The 14,734-nt window shown below is 66.3% G+C and overlaps 1 protein-coding gene across 8 annotated transcripts in view; it reads right to left on the bottom strand.

Moving 5' to 3' along the window:
* Positions 1–44: 44 nt before the first annotated feature.
* Positions 45–14,734, bottom strand: part of CAPN15 (calpain 15) — a 28,368-nt gene continuing 13,678 nt past the window's right edge. For 5 of the 8 annotated variants that reach the window (XM_054455258.2, XM_054455261.2, XM_054455262.2 and 2 more), the window contains 11 exons: positions 6,958–8,425; positions 6,047–6,255; positions 5,408–5,591; positions 5,041–5,264; positions 3,207–3,332; positions 2,970–3,122; positions 2,415–2,576; positions 2,102–2,331; positions 1,861–2,027; positions 1,591–1,769; positions 45–1,354 (listed from right to left, as the gene is read on the bottom strand). In XM_054455258.2, the coding sequence (XP_054311233.1) occupies positions 1,177–1,354; positions 1,591–1,769; positions 1,861–2,027; positions 2,102–2,331; positions 2,415–2,576; positions 2,970–3,122; positions 3,207–3,332; positions 5,041–5,264; positions 5,408–5,591; positions 6,047–6,255; positions 6,958–8,425 (3,280 nt within the window). In that variant the 3' untranslated portion in view covers positions 45–1,176. Of the gene's footprint in view, positions 1,355–1,590; positions 1,770–1,860; positions 2,028–2,101; positions 2,332–2,414; positions 2,577–2,969; positions 3,123–3,206; positions 3,333–5,040; positions 5,265–5,407; positions 5,592–6,046; positions 6,256–6,957; positions 14,731–14,734 lie in introns of those variants that run through there. The other 3 variants (XM_054455257.2, XM_063654970.1, XM_054455259.2) reach the window with 3 other exon arrangements.

Raw genomic sequence — 14,734 nt, 5'->3', positions numbered from 1 at the left:
CCACAGGGCCCTGGGCGGGGCAACAGCAGGAGGAGGAGGCGTGATTACAAAACAAAACGCTTTTATTTGGTCCATTGGAGCCTGAGTCGGAAGCCACTGTGGAGAATCCTATCATAAAGGAACGGGGCTGACAGTTGATAAAATAGTCTCTGTGTCACAAGAGCTGGCCGTATTTACAGGGTTAAAAATATTCACAGCTCAGAGTACAGGGAGGCCAAAGGGGAGTGGGAATGTTTCTCCAGGTGAAAAGGCCCCGGAAGCCCCTGCCGGGGTAGGACGGGGAGTGGGGGCGAGGCTGACCCGCTGCCGGGGGTGAGGGGCCAGGAGGGCCGGGTGGGGACGCGGGAAGCTGGGCTCAGACGTCCACACACTCCTGGGCTTCTGTGGGGAGGTGGGAGCGGCTGAGCCCTGCCCATGCACACCATGGGCTGCGGTCCCTCTCTGGCAGGGCCGGGCCGAGGGACAGGGTTGGCTGAGGAGCCTGCTGGTCCCGGTGTGCCCGGCAGCAGTGAGCGGTGCTGAGAACTGGTGCCCACCCACAGCGGGCCTGGCGCCCGCCTGCACCCAGTCATGGCTTCGATCCTGGCGGGCGCTCCAGGATTTGCATAGTGTCGCTGGGGGGCGGCCAAGGGCCCCTCCTTCTAAGACAGGCACCGCCCCGGGACTCGCCGCTCCACACCAGGGCTCCAGGGACCCCGGCCTGCCCTGTTGGGGGGACAGGGACCTGGGCTCTGGGGGAAAACTGACCTTATGCCCCGCGAGGGGTGGTCCCTGATCCCACCCCAGGGTCTTGGCCTCTGACACCCAGATTTGGTTTTGTGGACAGAGCTCCTGGCTGCCTCCCCCGCAGGAGACCCTGAGCCCACAGGGAGGGGCAGCCTGGCCTCGGCCCCCCGTCGGGTGTTGGGGCTGGCAGGTGAGCGGGGCTGGTTCACAGCCCGCCTGGTTCGAGGTATTCTGCGTGGCGGCCAGGAGGCCTGGCCAGGCGGACTGTGGGGCTCAGGGAGGGGAGGGAGGGGGGCGGGGGGCCCATGGGAAGCTTAGCCCCGGGCTGGCAGCTCCCTGGGCAGGGTCCTGAGATTCTGGTTCAAGTGTCCTCTGTCGGGGTCTCCCTCATAAAGTGCGTGTGGGGGTGGGGGGTCCGTCTGTGCACAGCCCCTGCCCCAGGCATGGTGGTCACAGCGGCCGGGGCCCATGCAGACCGGCGACCTCTGGCGTGAGCGGGGGGCTGTGGGTCCCCTTGGAGGCTGTCCAGTCGCTGAGGAAGGCCTGGGCTGCCTTGCGATGTGCCAGGCGGTGGGTGATAGAGAAGCCGGCGTTGCCCTCCAGCTGGGACAAGATCACCAGGACCTGCCTGGGGGAGGGGACCGCTGAGGACCAGTGGAGGGGAGGGTGGGGATGGGGGCAGGGCTGTGCCCACCTGTGCAGGGACAGGAGCAGGAGTGGGGTGACAAACACCCGTACAGGGGTGGGGGCAGGAGTATGGGCACACCTGTGCAGGGGTGGGGGGGTACGGGTTGGGTGTGGCTGCACCGGGGAAGGGGAGGGGGCACCTGTGCAGGGGTGGTGGGGGCAGGGGCGGGGGCGCACCTGTGCAGGGGTGGCACGCTATCCTGGGTGCGCAGGCTGCCGCGCGTGGACACCACGTTGAAGCTATCGGTGCAGTCACACTGCACGTGCAGGTAGGCCTTGGGGTGCCGGTTCTCCACCACCACGATGAGCCCCGCCCAACCGTGTGTCAGGTAGTAGCAGGTCATGCCCTCACGGCCCTGGACACAGGAACGGCAATGGTGGGGCAGGGCAGGCGCTGGGGCACACTCCCCAGGCCCCACGCCACCCTCCCCTGGGACCCCTACCCACCTCGTGCCGCTCTCCACGGCTCTCGGTGAGCAGGATGATGGCGTCGGCCAGTGTGGTCGGTTGGGCTTCCACAGGCTCCACCATGACCAGCCTCGAGCTGTACACAGCCAGCACGTGGCCCGGCGGCTCTGGGGAGGCTCTCGGGACCCCTGCCGAGGGGCTGGAGGCTACAAGGAGGGGCGTGTGAACCGCAGCCCTCCCCGTGGGCCTGGGGCATGAGCCTGGGGTAGGGGGCACGTACCCTGGGGGGCAGGGGTGCCCGGCAGGGGCGGCCCCCAGTGGTTGAAGGCGCAGCACACCACAGCGTACTCGCCAGGCTCCAGCATGACGTCGCAGCTGACAAACTTCTTGACCGCGCGCTTACTGTGGGCCAGGAGGCGGCCCAGGCTGAGGTGGCCGCCGCTGCCGAATGTGGCCCGGAACACCAGGATGCACAGGTCCAGCAGGTGGCTGTCCACTGCGTCCGAGCGCCTGCGCCAGACACCACGGGCCGGGGTCACGTGTGGTCATGGCCGCCAGCCCAGCCCAGCCCAACGGGGCCCCGCAGCACCCACCTGCTGCCCTCCTGGAAGAGCGCGAACTCCAGCGAGGCCCGCTCCAGCACCGTGAGCGCTGTCACCCCCACGGGCGCACTGGCCGAGCTGGGAAAGCAGCCCTGCACCCGCGCCTCCTGCCAGTCCGAGTGCACCTTACAGATGTCCACGGAGTCGAAGTACCTGGGGGCGGCGGGAGGACGGGGCCCTGAGCCTAACTACGGCCCACACCTCCGTGGCTCAGCTCCTAGAGCAACCACAGGCCGGTGACCCCGGCAGGTGCCAGCTGCTCCGTCATCGTCCTCTTGCAGCCCGGCCCCTGGGGGCCCATCCCTGAGGCCTATACTAGGAAGCCCTCCAGGGCTGGCTCTTCAGGACGCTGGACTCTGCTGACCTGGGTGGACCTGGATTCTGAGGTTGGCACCTTGGAGCTGAAGCTCCAGGTCCCATTTGGGCTGGGCCACGGACAAGCCGTCCCCACCCCAGGTCAGCAGGAGGGAAAGGCTTGTTCTCCAGAGAAGGACTTGGCCCTGGCAGAGCGGCGGCAGCGCGCACACTTCCCCCCGGCGCTGATACCTGACAAAGTCGCCGTACTCCATCCAGAAGACGCCCTCACTGCTGCCGTGCGGCATGAGCTCGCCACGCAGGTGCCCCGGCCAGTGTGGCCACTCGTCAGACCAGCTCCCGTTCCAGGAGAAACGGCCCCACGGGTTTCGGAGCCGCAGAAGCCTGCAGACCACCGGGGTGAGGATCCGAAGCGCACCGCCTGCGGCTCACCGGCACCCCGCCCACCCTCAGCCAGGCCGGCCCTACCTAGTGCCCTGGACGTCTCGAACATCCAGGATGGAGTAGGCGTGGCGGGGGCGCAGGCCCAGGCTCTCGTAGGCCGAGTCGTCCACCTTCATGTTGCCCCCGCCACAGGAGGCACCCATGAGGAACCTGTGTGGCAGAGCGGCCCTCACCGACCGGGGCCCTCATCGACCGGGACCCTCACCGACAGGGGCCCTCACCGACCGGGGGCCTCACCGACCGGGGCCCTCACCGACAGGGGACCCTCACCGACAGGGGGTCCTCACCGACCGGGGGCCTCACCGACAGGGGCCCTCACCGACCGGGGCCCTCACCGACCGGGGACCCTCACCGACCGGGGGCCCTCACCGACCGGGGGCCCTCACCGACAGGGGCCCTCACCGACAGGGGACCCTCACCGACCGGGGACCCTCACCGACCGGGGGCCCTCACCGACCGGGGGCCTCACCGACAGGGGCCCTCACCGACAGGGGACCCTCACCGACCGGGGACCCTCACCGACCGGGGACCCTCACCGACCGGGGACCCTCACCGACCGGGGGCCCTCACCGACCGGGGGCCCTCACCGACCGGGGCCCTCACCGAGAGGGGCCCTCACCGACCAGGGCCCTCACCGACCGGGACCCTCGCCGACTGGGGGTCCTCACCGACCGGGACCCTCACTGACCGGGGGCCCTCACCGACAGGAGACCCTCACTGAGAGGGGCCCTCACCGACCGGGGCCCTCACCGACCGGGACCCTCACCGACCGGGTCCCTCACCGAACAGTGCCCTCACCTACAGGGAGCCTCACCGACCGGGACCCTCACTGACCGGGGCCCTCACCGACCGGGACCCTTACCGACCGGGTCTCTCACCGAACGGGGCCCTCACCGACAGGTGGCCTCACCAACAGGGGACCCTCACCGACCGGGGCCCTCACCAACCGGGACCCTCACCGACAGGGGGCCTCACTGACAGGGGACCCTCACCGACCGGGACCCTCACCTACAGGGGACCCTCACTGACAGGGGGTCTCACTAACCAGGGGCATGGCTGAGCGGAGCCCTGACTGACCGGGGCCTTGCTGACCGGTGCCCTCGCTGGCCGTGACCTCGCCACCAGGGCAGGCAGGGGCAGCAGAGAAGGGCCCATTCCTGCCTGTAGGGACCACGTGAAGTGTTGAGGAGGGTCTGGACCAGCCCCCTCCACCATGCCTGAAGTGCACAGGGCCTGAGTCAGGGGTGGCAGGCCTGGGTCCCCTGGAGGCCTTGTGGGGCTGGCTCTGGGCTCTTGTAGCTCCCAGGAGGGCGGGCAGCAGCACTGCCCAGGGTCAGCTGAGAGGAGGGCTCTGGGCGCTTCAAGGTGCTTGCACCGGGCCACTCCCAGCAGGCCCCCGGGGGTCCAGGCACAGACCCGCTGACCAGGGTGTGGCCACACTCAACAGGCCACTCATGCCTGCCCCAAGGTGGGTGACGGCATCAGTCTCGCCCCACAGCCTGGGTCAAACTCAACACGCCGCTCACACCTGCTCCGGGAGGGTGACGGCATCGGGCCCACCTCACAGCCTGGGTCAAACTCAACACGCCGCTCACACCTGCTCTGGGGGCGGTGACGGCATCGGGCCCGCCCCACGGCCTGGCGAGGATGTGGCCTTCTTGGCATGAGAAGGCCAGCTCCAGCCCCGCCCAGGGAGTGGGAGGTAATTGGGGCTGTGGCCTGGCCACGTGGGGTCAGCCCGCGCCAGGGGCACCTCGTGGATGCAGGACCGGGTCGGGGCCACCAGCCCCACGTCTCCCACCGCTCCGCCTCGCCTCTCCTCCCAATGCGGCTGACCACGCAGTGTCCCCCCTCTTACCCAGCCTCCTTAGAACTCAGCATTTTGGCCCAGATGAGGTCAGTGTCAACGGGCTCCTCGCGGGGGTTAGTGGAGCTGACCTGCAGCGCCAGGCTCTCACACGGGGCGCCAGTGAGCGTGGCCAGGCCTTCGATGGCGCGGCCCGCCTGGAGCGCGAAGTAGGAGCCGTGCAGCTTGGCCAGCGCCTTCTCGATGAGGGCCACCCACAGCTGCTTCCGCTGCGCCTGCAGAGGGCCGGGTCAGAGGCCACCCCCGCCCGCCCCCCACACTACCCGCCCTGGGAGAAGAGGAAGCAGCCGGCCTTGTTTTCGGGGCCGGGGTCAGAGGCTGCCCCTGCCGCCCGTGCCCACCCCGCACGCCGCCCCACCTGTGAGAAGAGGAGGCAGCCGGCCTCATCACAGGGCAGCATGTCGTCCACCAGCACTGTGGTCCACGTGCCGTCCTTGCACAGCCGCACCTGGTAGGCTCCCTCTGCACACAGGCTGCGCGTGACCATCACCCGCTCCACCAGGTCCGGCCGCTCCGCCAGCACCGCCAGGGCGCTCAGGAACCTGCGCAGAGCCTCAGGGTGACTTCGGGGCAGCCTCAGGGGGACTGCGGCTGGTCGCCCGCCCCCCCGCCCCCCCCCAGCCTCGGAGAGAGCCTCACCAGCAGTTCCCCAGCAGCCCCCCCCAGCCTCGGAGACGGCCTCACCAGCAGTTCCCCAGCAGCCCCCCCAGCCTCGGAGACGGCCTCACCAGCAGTTCCCCAGCAGCCCCCCCAGCCTCGGAGACGGCCTCACCAGCAGTTCCCCAGCAGCCCCCCCCAGCCTCGGAGACGGCCTCACCAGCAGTTCCCCAGCAGCGCCCCCCAGCCTCGGAGACGGCCTCACCAGCAGTTCTCCAGCAGCCCCCCCCAGCCTCGGAGACGGCCTCACCAGCAGTTCTCCAGCAGCCCCCCCCAGCCTCGGAGACGGCCTCACCAGCAGTTCTCCAGCAGCTCCCCCCAGCCTCGGACAGGGCCTCACCAGCAGTTCCCCAGCAGCCCCTGCAGGATGTCTGAAGGCCGCAGTGTGTGGAACACAGACCACGTGGCCCTGTGGTCCCTGAAGACGGAGCAGTTGATCTCCTGGGGCCGCAGCCACTGCCTCACGCGCTGCTGCACGCTGTCGCCCGCGGGGAAGCCGACAGACTCGGGCCCGGGAGGGAAGCTGTCATCCACGAAGCTCACGTTGTTCTGCAGAGACCACGGCCATGTGCTCAGGCTGGGCAGGGTGGCCTCGCTCCACCTGGCAGGGACAAGACCCCACCCAGGAGAGCGCCCAAAAGCACTGCCTGAGCCCCGAAGGGACGGGTGGAGCGTCGACAGCCACAGACCTGGCGCTCGGCCCTGTGTGGAGGAAGCCCTCAGCCCTAGTGGAGAGGCCACTGGCTGGCGACAGGTGAGGAGCAGGGGACGTGTGGGCCCAGGAGGACAGCACAGCCCCCAGTGGGTGGCAGCACGGCTCTGGCCCTGGCCCTGCTGGGGAGGGTGCAGGCCGTTCCCCAGTTGACCTGTGGGTGATGCCACCCTGGACTCTAGAGGGCGAAGCACAGGCACATCCCGGCCTCGCACTTCAGCGGGGTCTCCACACTGCCCCTGGGAAGCCCTCGCCTCCTGCGGCACATCAGGTGGGGCTCTGGGGCCCTCCTGGCCGTGGGGCTGAGAGGCGGTGATGGTCCTGAGTCTCGGTCACCAGGAAGGACCAAGGGTCAGGAGGCCAAGCTGGACCCTCGGCCGTCGGGAGCTTGGAGCCTCGGGGCGGAGGGTGCTGCCCTCCCCATCACGTCTTAGGCCTTGTGGGCTCCTGCCCAGCCCATGGCCAGAGCCCAAAGCCTAGGAAGGGGAGGGCGGGAGCAGGAGGCTCAGGAGCAGGAAGAGGGCGAGGGGGCGCCTCACCTCCCGGCAGAAGGCCACAATGTTCTCCCAGAGCGCCTTGGCCTCGCCCTCGTCCGTCTGCCGCCGCTGCTCCACGTGCATGCTCTCCCTGCGCCTCAGGGGCGCGGCCCCCCGCCGCTGGGCCACCAGGAGCTGAGGCGTGTGGCAGGCGGCGCAGTGCTTGGCCCGCGGTGCGTTGAGCAGGGTACACGCAGGGCAGGCCCACTGGCCCGGGCGCTCGGGCAGGACGCGGGCGGCCTTCTGGGCCGAGGACACCCGTCCACAGCTTCTGCCGCAGGGGCTGGGCTTGTCGGCTCCACAGTCGGGGCAGTGGGTGGGGGGCTCGCCGTGCTCCTGGAAGCCGTGCAGTTTGGAGCAGCCGCAGGCCGAGCACCTGGGGGCCGCTGTGGGGTTTCTGAGTGTGCACTTGGCACATGACCAGGTGGTGAAGTCGGGGCTGGAGGGGCTGGCAGGCGTGTAACGCACGGTGTCTCCGGCCAGATCGATGACGTCACCGCCCGAGGTGGAGCTGCCGGCCTCTACGCGGCTGGTGCCACCCTCCGTGGCCTCTTCCTCCAGCACACTCAGCCGCTTGCCAGACAGTAACTCTGCTAGGCGGGAGGCCCCAGCCCAGCCCGAGCCCTGGGGGGGTCCCCTGCAGCCGGCAGAGGGTGACGGCTGGGCAGCCTCAGGCACCGGCGGCTGCAGCTGGGGGGGAACCTCGCGTCGGCTGCGCGGCACGGGGTTGTTCTGCAGGGTGGACGAGAAGGGGCTGAAGGGCGGGACCCTGGGCGGCTCTGGCTCGGCAGCTGGGCCCTGGCTGGTGGCTGGGGGGTTGGCCTCGGCACCTTCCCCAGGGAGGCCAGGTGGAGGCGCGGCAGGCACGACGTGGAAGCCGGCCGGGGCCACCACTTCCGGGACCACCAGGGCCTCAGGAGGGATCCGTGGCAGCGAGAGCCTGCGTGGGCCCCCGCAGACGGAGCAGGAGCTGGCCACGGGCGTGTTGTGCAGCGTGCAACGCGGACAGGCCCAGCCCCCAATGGGCTCCGCCGCCCCCTCCTCCTCCTCCTGCTCCTCCTCCTCCTCGTCCTTGTCCTCGTGTTGCCCCCTGGCGGGCTCCGTGGCCACCAGTCCCGCAGTCCTCACTGGACCTGCTTCCTCCTGGCAGCTGCCCTTGGGCTCCCCCAGGATGGCGGGTGGCTTGGGAAGGACCCCGTTGAGGACTGGCAGGAAGGCAGCCCCAGGTGCAGGCTCCGGGGTGAAGCCGCACACCTCGCAGGCCTCCTTGCCCAGGAAGTTGCGGAAGGTGCAGCGGGCACAGGGCCATTTCTGCTCCTCCACGCTGAGCCGTAGGATGTGGTTGAGGTCGGGCTTGTGCCGGGGGGCCTCACAGATGGAGCACTGGCGCTGGCCGGCCGGGTTCAGGAAGGTGCAGCGCGCACAGGACCACTCTCCGACCGTGGCCATAGACCCGGGCGAGTGGGTGTGGCTGCAAGGGAAGGTGCTCATCAGGGCCACCCTGTGAGGTCCTGAGCGGCTGGACCCCACCCTCCTCTCGGCCTGGGGAAGGCACCCGTCTGTGGCTGCAGAGCTACGGGGCCGAAAGCCTAGGGCTGAGCATTTGAGGCAGGCGGCGGTGGGGGCTGCCTCCGCCCAGAATGGATCCATGGCTCAGGGCCCCTCTTGCCCGCTGGAGGCCTGGCAGACCCCTTCAGCCACACAGGATCCTACAGAGAGGGCTGAGCACCCCAAAGCCAGGCTGCTGTTGCAGGGCACTGCTTTCTCTGTCACCAGGCCTGTGGATAGCAGATAGCAGGGGGTCCCGGCCAGGCTCAGGACCAGGTCGTCCTGGGCGTGGAAGAAGAGGTGCTCAGACCTACGGAAGGGCAGGTGGATGGGCCGGGGCCTGGGGAAGGCATGGGCTGATCTGAGCAAGGGGCCTCCCCACACCACAGCACAGCCTCCGAGACAGATTGGCTGCTCTGCCTGGCAGAAAAATCAATTGTTCTTGTAAATATGGCATGAATCTTGTGCTCCATCGAAAACCTTTTTGTTCAGGAAGAAAGAAAACTTGCCTCTTCATAAGAAGCAAAAAAACAAAAAGTCTCCGCAAGCAACACGGTTGTTTTGTGGAGCCGAGTGAACTCTGTGATGCTGCCTTCCCTGCGCTCAGCCCCGCGTGGCAAGGGCTCTGAGCTGCCCCTGGCAGAGTGGACGGGGGTGGACTGGGCCCGGCGAGGCTCAGGGCGTCCAGCTGGAACAGAGAGACCCAAGGCCGGGAACCTGCTCTAACAGCGGGGCTTCTGTGAAAGCCCAAGCAATCTGCCTGCAGACAGCCAGGCCTCTCCCCGCCATCACCCACTCGGAGAAGGGCATGGATGCAGCTGTGGCCGGCGGGCTCCCAGCCGCACCTGCACATTCCTTGGCCTGGTTGCCGAGGTGGCACAGCCCAGGCGTCTGGCCCGGGCCCCTGTGGGTGGCAGAGTGGCCATGATCTTTGCAGCCCCTACTCCGGGAGGTGCCTTCACAGACTCTGCACCCCTCTGACCGCAGGTGCAGGCAGAGGTGGGCTGGGCCTCCTGGGACACACCCTCCCTTTGGCCCTGTAGTTGTCACTGACTAGTAAGGACAGCCTCACCGGCTCCAGAGAGGAGAAAGAGAACCCAGGTCCCCAGGACCAACAAATCGCCAGCGGGGTATGTCTGCTGGGAGACGCCTTTCGGAGTCATCCTGGCAAAACCCAGGTGGGTCAGGAAGACGGTCTGCAGTTCAGGAGGGTTTCAATGAAGTCAGAACAAGGCCTAAAGTTCAAACGTGGCCCCGGGACACGGGTGAGGAGGGCGAAGGCAGGCCACGGCCCTTCCATGGCTGGAGACTCTGAGTGGAGCATCACTGACCCCGCAGTCTGCGCTGTGCCGGCCTCTCTCGGTGGGCCGAGGTGGAAGGGGGTCAGGGGTCAGGGGTCAGTGGCGGGAGACCTCGGCAGGGCCCCCACCCTCCCTGCCCTTCTGCACTGGTTCTGGTCTCCACAACCCCCCAGCCACTCCAGGGCCACCCTCTCCTCTGCAGGGCCTGGGCAGGTTCATGGGCTCAGAGACCTGAAACCCTTACAAAGATGTTTTTTTGAACTCTAGAGATGGAGTCTGACTCTGTTGCCCAGGATGGTGCAGCGGCTCACGCACGGCTCACTGCAGCCTTGACCTCCTGAGGCCAGACCACCAAAGCCTGGAAGTAAAAGCTTGCGTCAGGAGCCCAAAGACCCAAAGCTACGCCTAAGCAAAGCCCTTTTGGAATTCTCAACCCAGAATGCTCCTAAAGTCACAGCCACACGTGCTCAGCAAGGAGCCCTCACTACTGTAGGATGGGTACCTTCGAAGGGAACGGGCTCAGGGGAGACGATGTGAGGGGAGATGACGACGTGAGGGGAGACGACGACGTGAGGGGAGACGACGTGAGGGGAGACGACGACGTGAGGGGAGACGACGTGAGGGGAGACGACGACGTGAGGGGAGACGACGTGAGGGGAGACGACGACGTGAGGGGAGACGACGTGAGGGGAGACGACGTGAGGGGAGACGACGACGTGAGGGGAGACGACGTGAGGGGAGACGACGACGTGAGGGGAGACGACGTGAGGGGAGACGACGACGTGAGAGGAGACGACAGGCCGCTCCTTACTGCATAAAGGCCAAGTTGAATGGAAAATCGAGGCAAGTGTCCAGAAAAATCCAACACAAAAGACCTGTGTGCCCCAGTTATCTGGGCGTTGCCAACACTCAGCTCCAATTCAAAAGGGAGGTGATGAAGCCGCTCGCTGTGTGCAAGACGGAGCCCGCCCCGAAGCAGCCGGGACAGCAGCACCCGGAGCACGGAGGCCACAGGCCTGTGACTGGCGCAGCCCCAGTCCTGGGAGGCGGCCTCTTTCTTAGGAAAAGTGAGGAGTAGGAAGCTGCATTCTGTCCCCCAGGGCCTCGGTCAAAGCCACCGGAGCCCTGAGGCCACACTGAGAAACACAGATGCCCTGTCCGGCCAGGGCAGCTCTGCAACCTGTGCCGGGACGGCTCTCGGGGCACACCGGGTGCCAGGCTTGGTCGGCAGCTCCTCCTGCTGTGCCCAGGGTGGGGGATACCATGGGGGGCTCTGCTCAGTGCTCTGAGGGGCAGGAGTGGTGCCTCCCTCGAGCTGGGCTGCACTCTCCTAGGCTGGCCACAGCCCGGCACTGGTCAGCCTTCCCAGGTGGGGTCTACTCTTGTTGCCTCTCTGTCCTAAGCCGCCAGTGCCTGGCCCGTAGATTACTGATTTACTGATTGAGGGAGCCAGGCACACTGTCAGCTGTACAGGGACCTCAGCCCCGCGCCGGCCGCACGCTGCGGGGGAGACACAGGCTGCACCTGGCTCTCCCAGGCTCCGCCAGCCTGTGCACCACCCCTTCATCCATATGGGGGAGCAGTCATGGGGCCACAGCACCTGCTCTCCTGGGGCGCTGGGAGAATTCAGCGGCCACCAGGGCAGCGAGCCGGGCAGGCAGCTCTTCAGTCAACGCCAGGGCTGCTGCGCTGATCTTCCCCAGTCCCAGCGCCTTCTGTCGGAGCACAGCGGGGGTCGCCTGTGCGTGCACGTGGTGGGGAGGGCTCCGCGTGTGGAGCCCTGCCTGCCTTCCCGCAGTCTGCTCTCCCACCACTCTCGCCCATCTCTAGCCTGGGGGTCTCCTCACCATGCACCTTGGGGGCCTGTTTGCAGTAGCAGACAGGAGCTGCCTGGAGCTCAGGCCCCACAGCAGCAGGTAGGGGCAGGAGTGGCCCCAGGGATGCCGACCCAGAGGAGGGCTCGGCAGGAGGCCAGAGTGAAAGAGAAAGAGCAACGTGGCGTCATCAGACACCACGGCCTGACCCTGCAGGCCAGGTCCAAAGTCTAAGACACGCCCCACACACCCGGCACAGCAGACCCCACGCCTGCCCTGCGGCTCCGCCTCCTTCCTCGTAGCCAGAACCACTGCCACCACCCCCAATAGTCCTAGGCCAGTCCCTGGGGATCCCGGGAGCGTGGCCCAAGGCCGCTGGGAGCTGCAGACTGGAGAGGCCCTCCTGAGGTCTGAAACTCGGCCTGGTGCTCAAAAAGCAGGGGTCGAGAGTCCTCTGCCCTCTGGAAAACGAGAAAGGGAACGACAATTCTTTCTACATTTTTCTGTACTGTTTAAGTTTTTCTGAGACAGCGTCTAGCGTCTCACTGTGTCGCCCAAGCTGGAGTGCGGTGGCACGATCACAGCTCACTGCAGCCTGGACCCTCCCAAGCTCAGGGTTTGTATTTTTATTTTATTTTATTTTGAGACGGAGTCTCACTCTGTCGCCCACGCTGCAGTGCAGTGGTGCAATCTCGGTTCACTGCAACTTCCGCCTCCCAGGTTCAAGCGATTCTCCTGCTTCAGCCTCCCTAGTAGCTAGGATTATAGGTGCCCGCCACCACACCCAGCTAATTTTTTAGTAGAGATGGGGTTTCACCATGTTGGCCAGGCTGGTCTTGAACTCCTGACCTCAGGTGATCTACCCGCCTTGGCCTCCCAAAGTGCTGGGACTACAGGCGTGAGCTACTGCGCCTGCGCAAATTTTTTTTTTTTTTTTTTTTTAATTAACCAGCTATGGTGGTGCACGCCTATAGTTCCAGCTACTTGGGAGGCTGAGATGGGAGGTTCTCTTGAACCCAGGAAGAAGCTGCAGTGAGCTGTGATCACACCACTGTACTCCAGCCTGGGTGACAGAGTGAGACCCTGTCTCTAAATAAATAAATAAGTGAATGAATGAAAAAAAGACAGGCACGGATGGATGAGACAGGGAGAGAGGCCCCACATGGCTGGCCACCAGGGAAACGCAGATCAAAGCCAAGGAGACACCAGCTCCCACCCCCTGGGATGGCCAGAATCACAAGGACAGACAACAGCAGGAGCTGTCGAGGGCGAGGAGACGCCAGGACCCTCCCCAACGTTGCTGGTGGGAACTAGGTGATGCAGCCGCTGCGGAAGATGGCTTGGCAGTTCCTTAAGACGTTACGAAAGTTCACCACACGCCCCAGCAATCCCACTCCTAGGTATCTACGCTAGATAAATGAAAACAGGTCCACGCAAAACCTCGTAAAGAATGTTCACAGCATCGTCCACAGAAGCCACGTGGAAGCAGTCCTAGCACCCATGAACAGATAAAATGCGGTTAATCCTGCAAAGGAGCAGTGAATGAAACTGCCTCGGGCTGCACGTGCATGGATCTGGAGGGCACCGTGCCGAGTGAAGAGGCCAGACACGGGGCCCCACGTCCTGTGGCCCCACATCCACGCACCTTCTGCATAAGGCAAACCCGGCCAGCCACGTCCTGTGGCCCCACATCCACACACCTTCTGCACAAGGCAAACCCGGCCAGCCACGTCCTGTGGCCCCACAGCCACGCACCAGGCAAACCAAGACAGGAAGCCGGTCAGTGGCCGTCTGGGGCTGGTGGTCCCTGTGGGCTGCGGGATGCTGTAACGCCAGACTGTGGGGCTGGGGGTCCCTGTGGGCTGTGGGATGCTGTAACGCTGGACTGTGGGGCTGGGGGTCCCTCTGGGCTGTGACGCTGGATTGCAATGACAGCTGCACAACTCTACAAACCGCTAAGAGTAACCAAACTGCCCTCTTATAACAGGTGAGTCTGGTAAGTTCTACCTCAACAAAGCTGTTGTCGGCACATGTGGAGATGCTCACAGGGAGGCGGCTGGTGCGGTAACACCAGGAACTGGGAGGCGCTCCGGCACCACCACATGCAGGAGGAGCACAGACCCTTCCGCTGCCGACCACCAGGCCCCACACGGCCCCTCCCCGGCCCTGCCTCTGCCGTGTCTCCCTGTCCATCGGGGTAACTCGCAGACGAGGCTCCGGGGCTTCCCCATACGGCCCCTGGCTAATCCCTGCATCCCCAGCCCTTCCTTGTCGGCCGGAACTCAGGCCTCAGCGTGGATGCCACCTGCCATGGCCTTGTCCACTGCCTGCAGCTCCACGCCCATCCCTCCCACCTGGGGCCACAGACAGCAGGACACTGTCCCCCGTGGGAGCTGGGTCTGCAGGAAGCTGCCGCCAGGTGCAGCCTGGCGGGCCCTTTCGAGTGTGAGACGCAGGCACGTTGCCTTCAGAAGCCTGGACCCTCTGTGAGAGCAACGGCAGCCACTGCAGCACCGGCCCCGAGGCCCCGGGCCCCTGAGCGTCCCTGCCTCCAGTGAGGGCCAGGACGGGGTGACGGCAGGAGCATCGGTGGGGACCTCAGCACCTGGCTGCCCCCACAGCAGGCACCTCAGCACCTGACGGGGCTCCTGAGGGGCGCAGCGGGTAGCCAAGGCCACGGTGACAGCTGTGAGGAGCCAGCACGTGGAGTCCGGCCACCAAGCCATGCGGCCTGTGACCCCCAGGGGGGCAGCAGGTGGAGCCCAGCGAGCGCTGGCAGCTTTGAAACCGTGGGCAGCAGGCAATATGCCCAGAGCCTGCAGCCGCCAGCGACCCTAGCCCAAAGAGAAGCTTCAGGAATAGCTTCTCTGCGTGGAGCAGCACAGCCTGTGAGAAACACAGGGCCGCTGGGATTGGGCGCACGAGCCCCAACCCCACCACCAACCAGCCAGGCCGAGGCCGGGGTCTCAGACCTGCTCAGCTCCTGCACCCCGGGGAAGAGAGCTGCCACAGCTGGAAGGAGCAGGGAACCACTTCTCTGCAAGCACCTCTGCCAAGGAGGGGGCACCCTGAGAACGAGGCCCTCTGCCCCTGGGACCCCTCCGGGGCCATCCCTCC

The sequence above is a fragment of the Pongo pygmaeus genome, chromosome 18 (assembly GCF_028885625.2).
Source record: "Pongo pygmaeus isolate AG05252 chromosome 18, NHGRI_mPonPyg2-v2.0_pri, whole genome shotgun sequence".
In the NCBI taxonomy this organism is placed as follows: Eukaryota; Metazoa; Chordata; class Mammalia; order Primates; family Hominidae; genus Pongo; species Pongo pygmaeus.
This window is presented reverse-complemented; position numbering and strand designations above follow the sequence as displayed.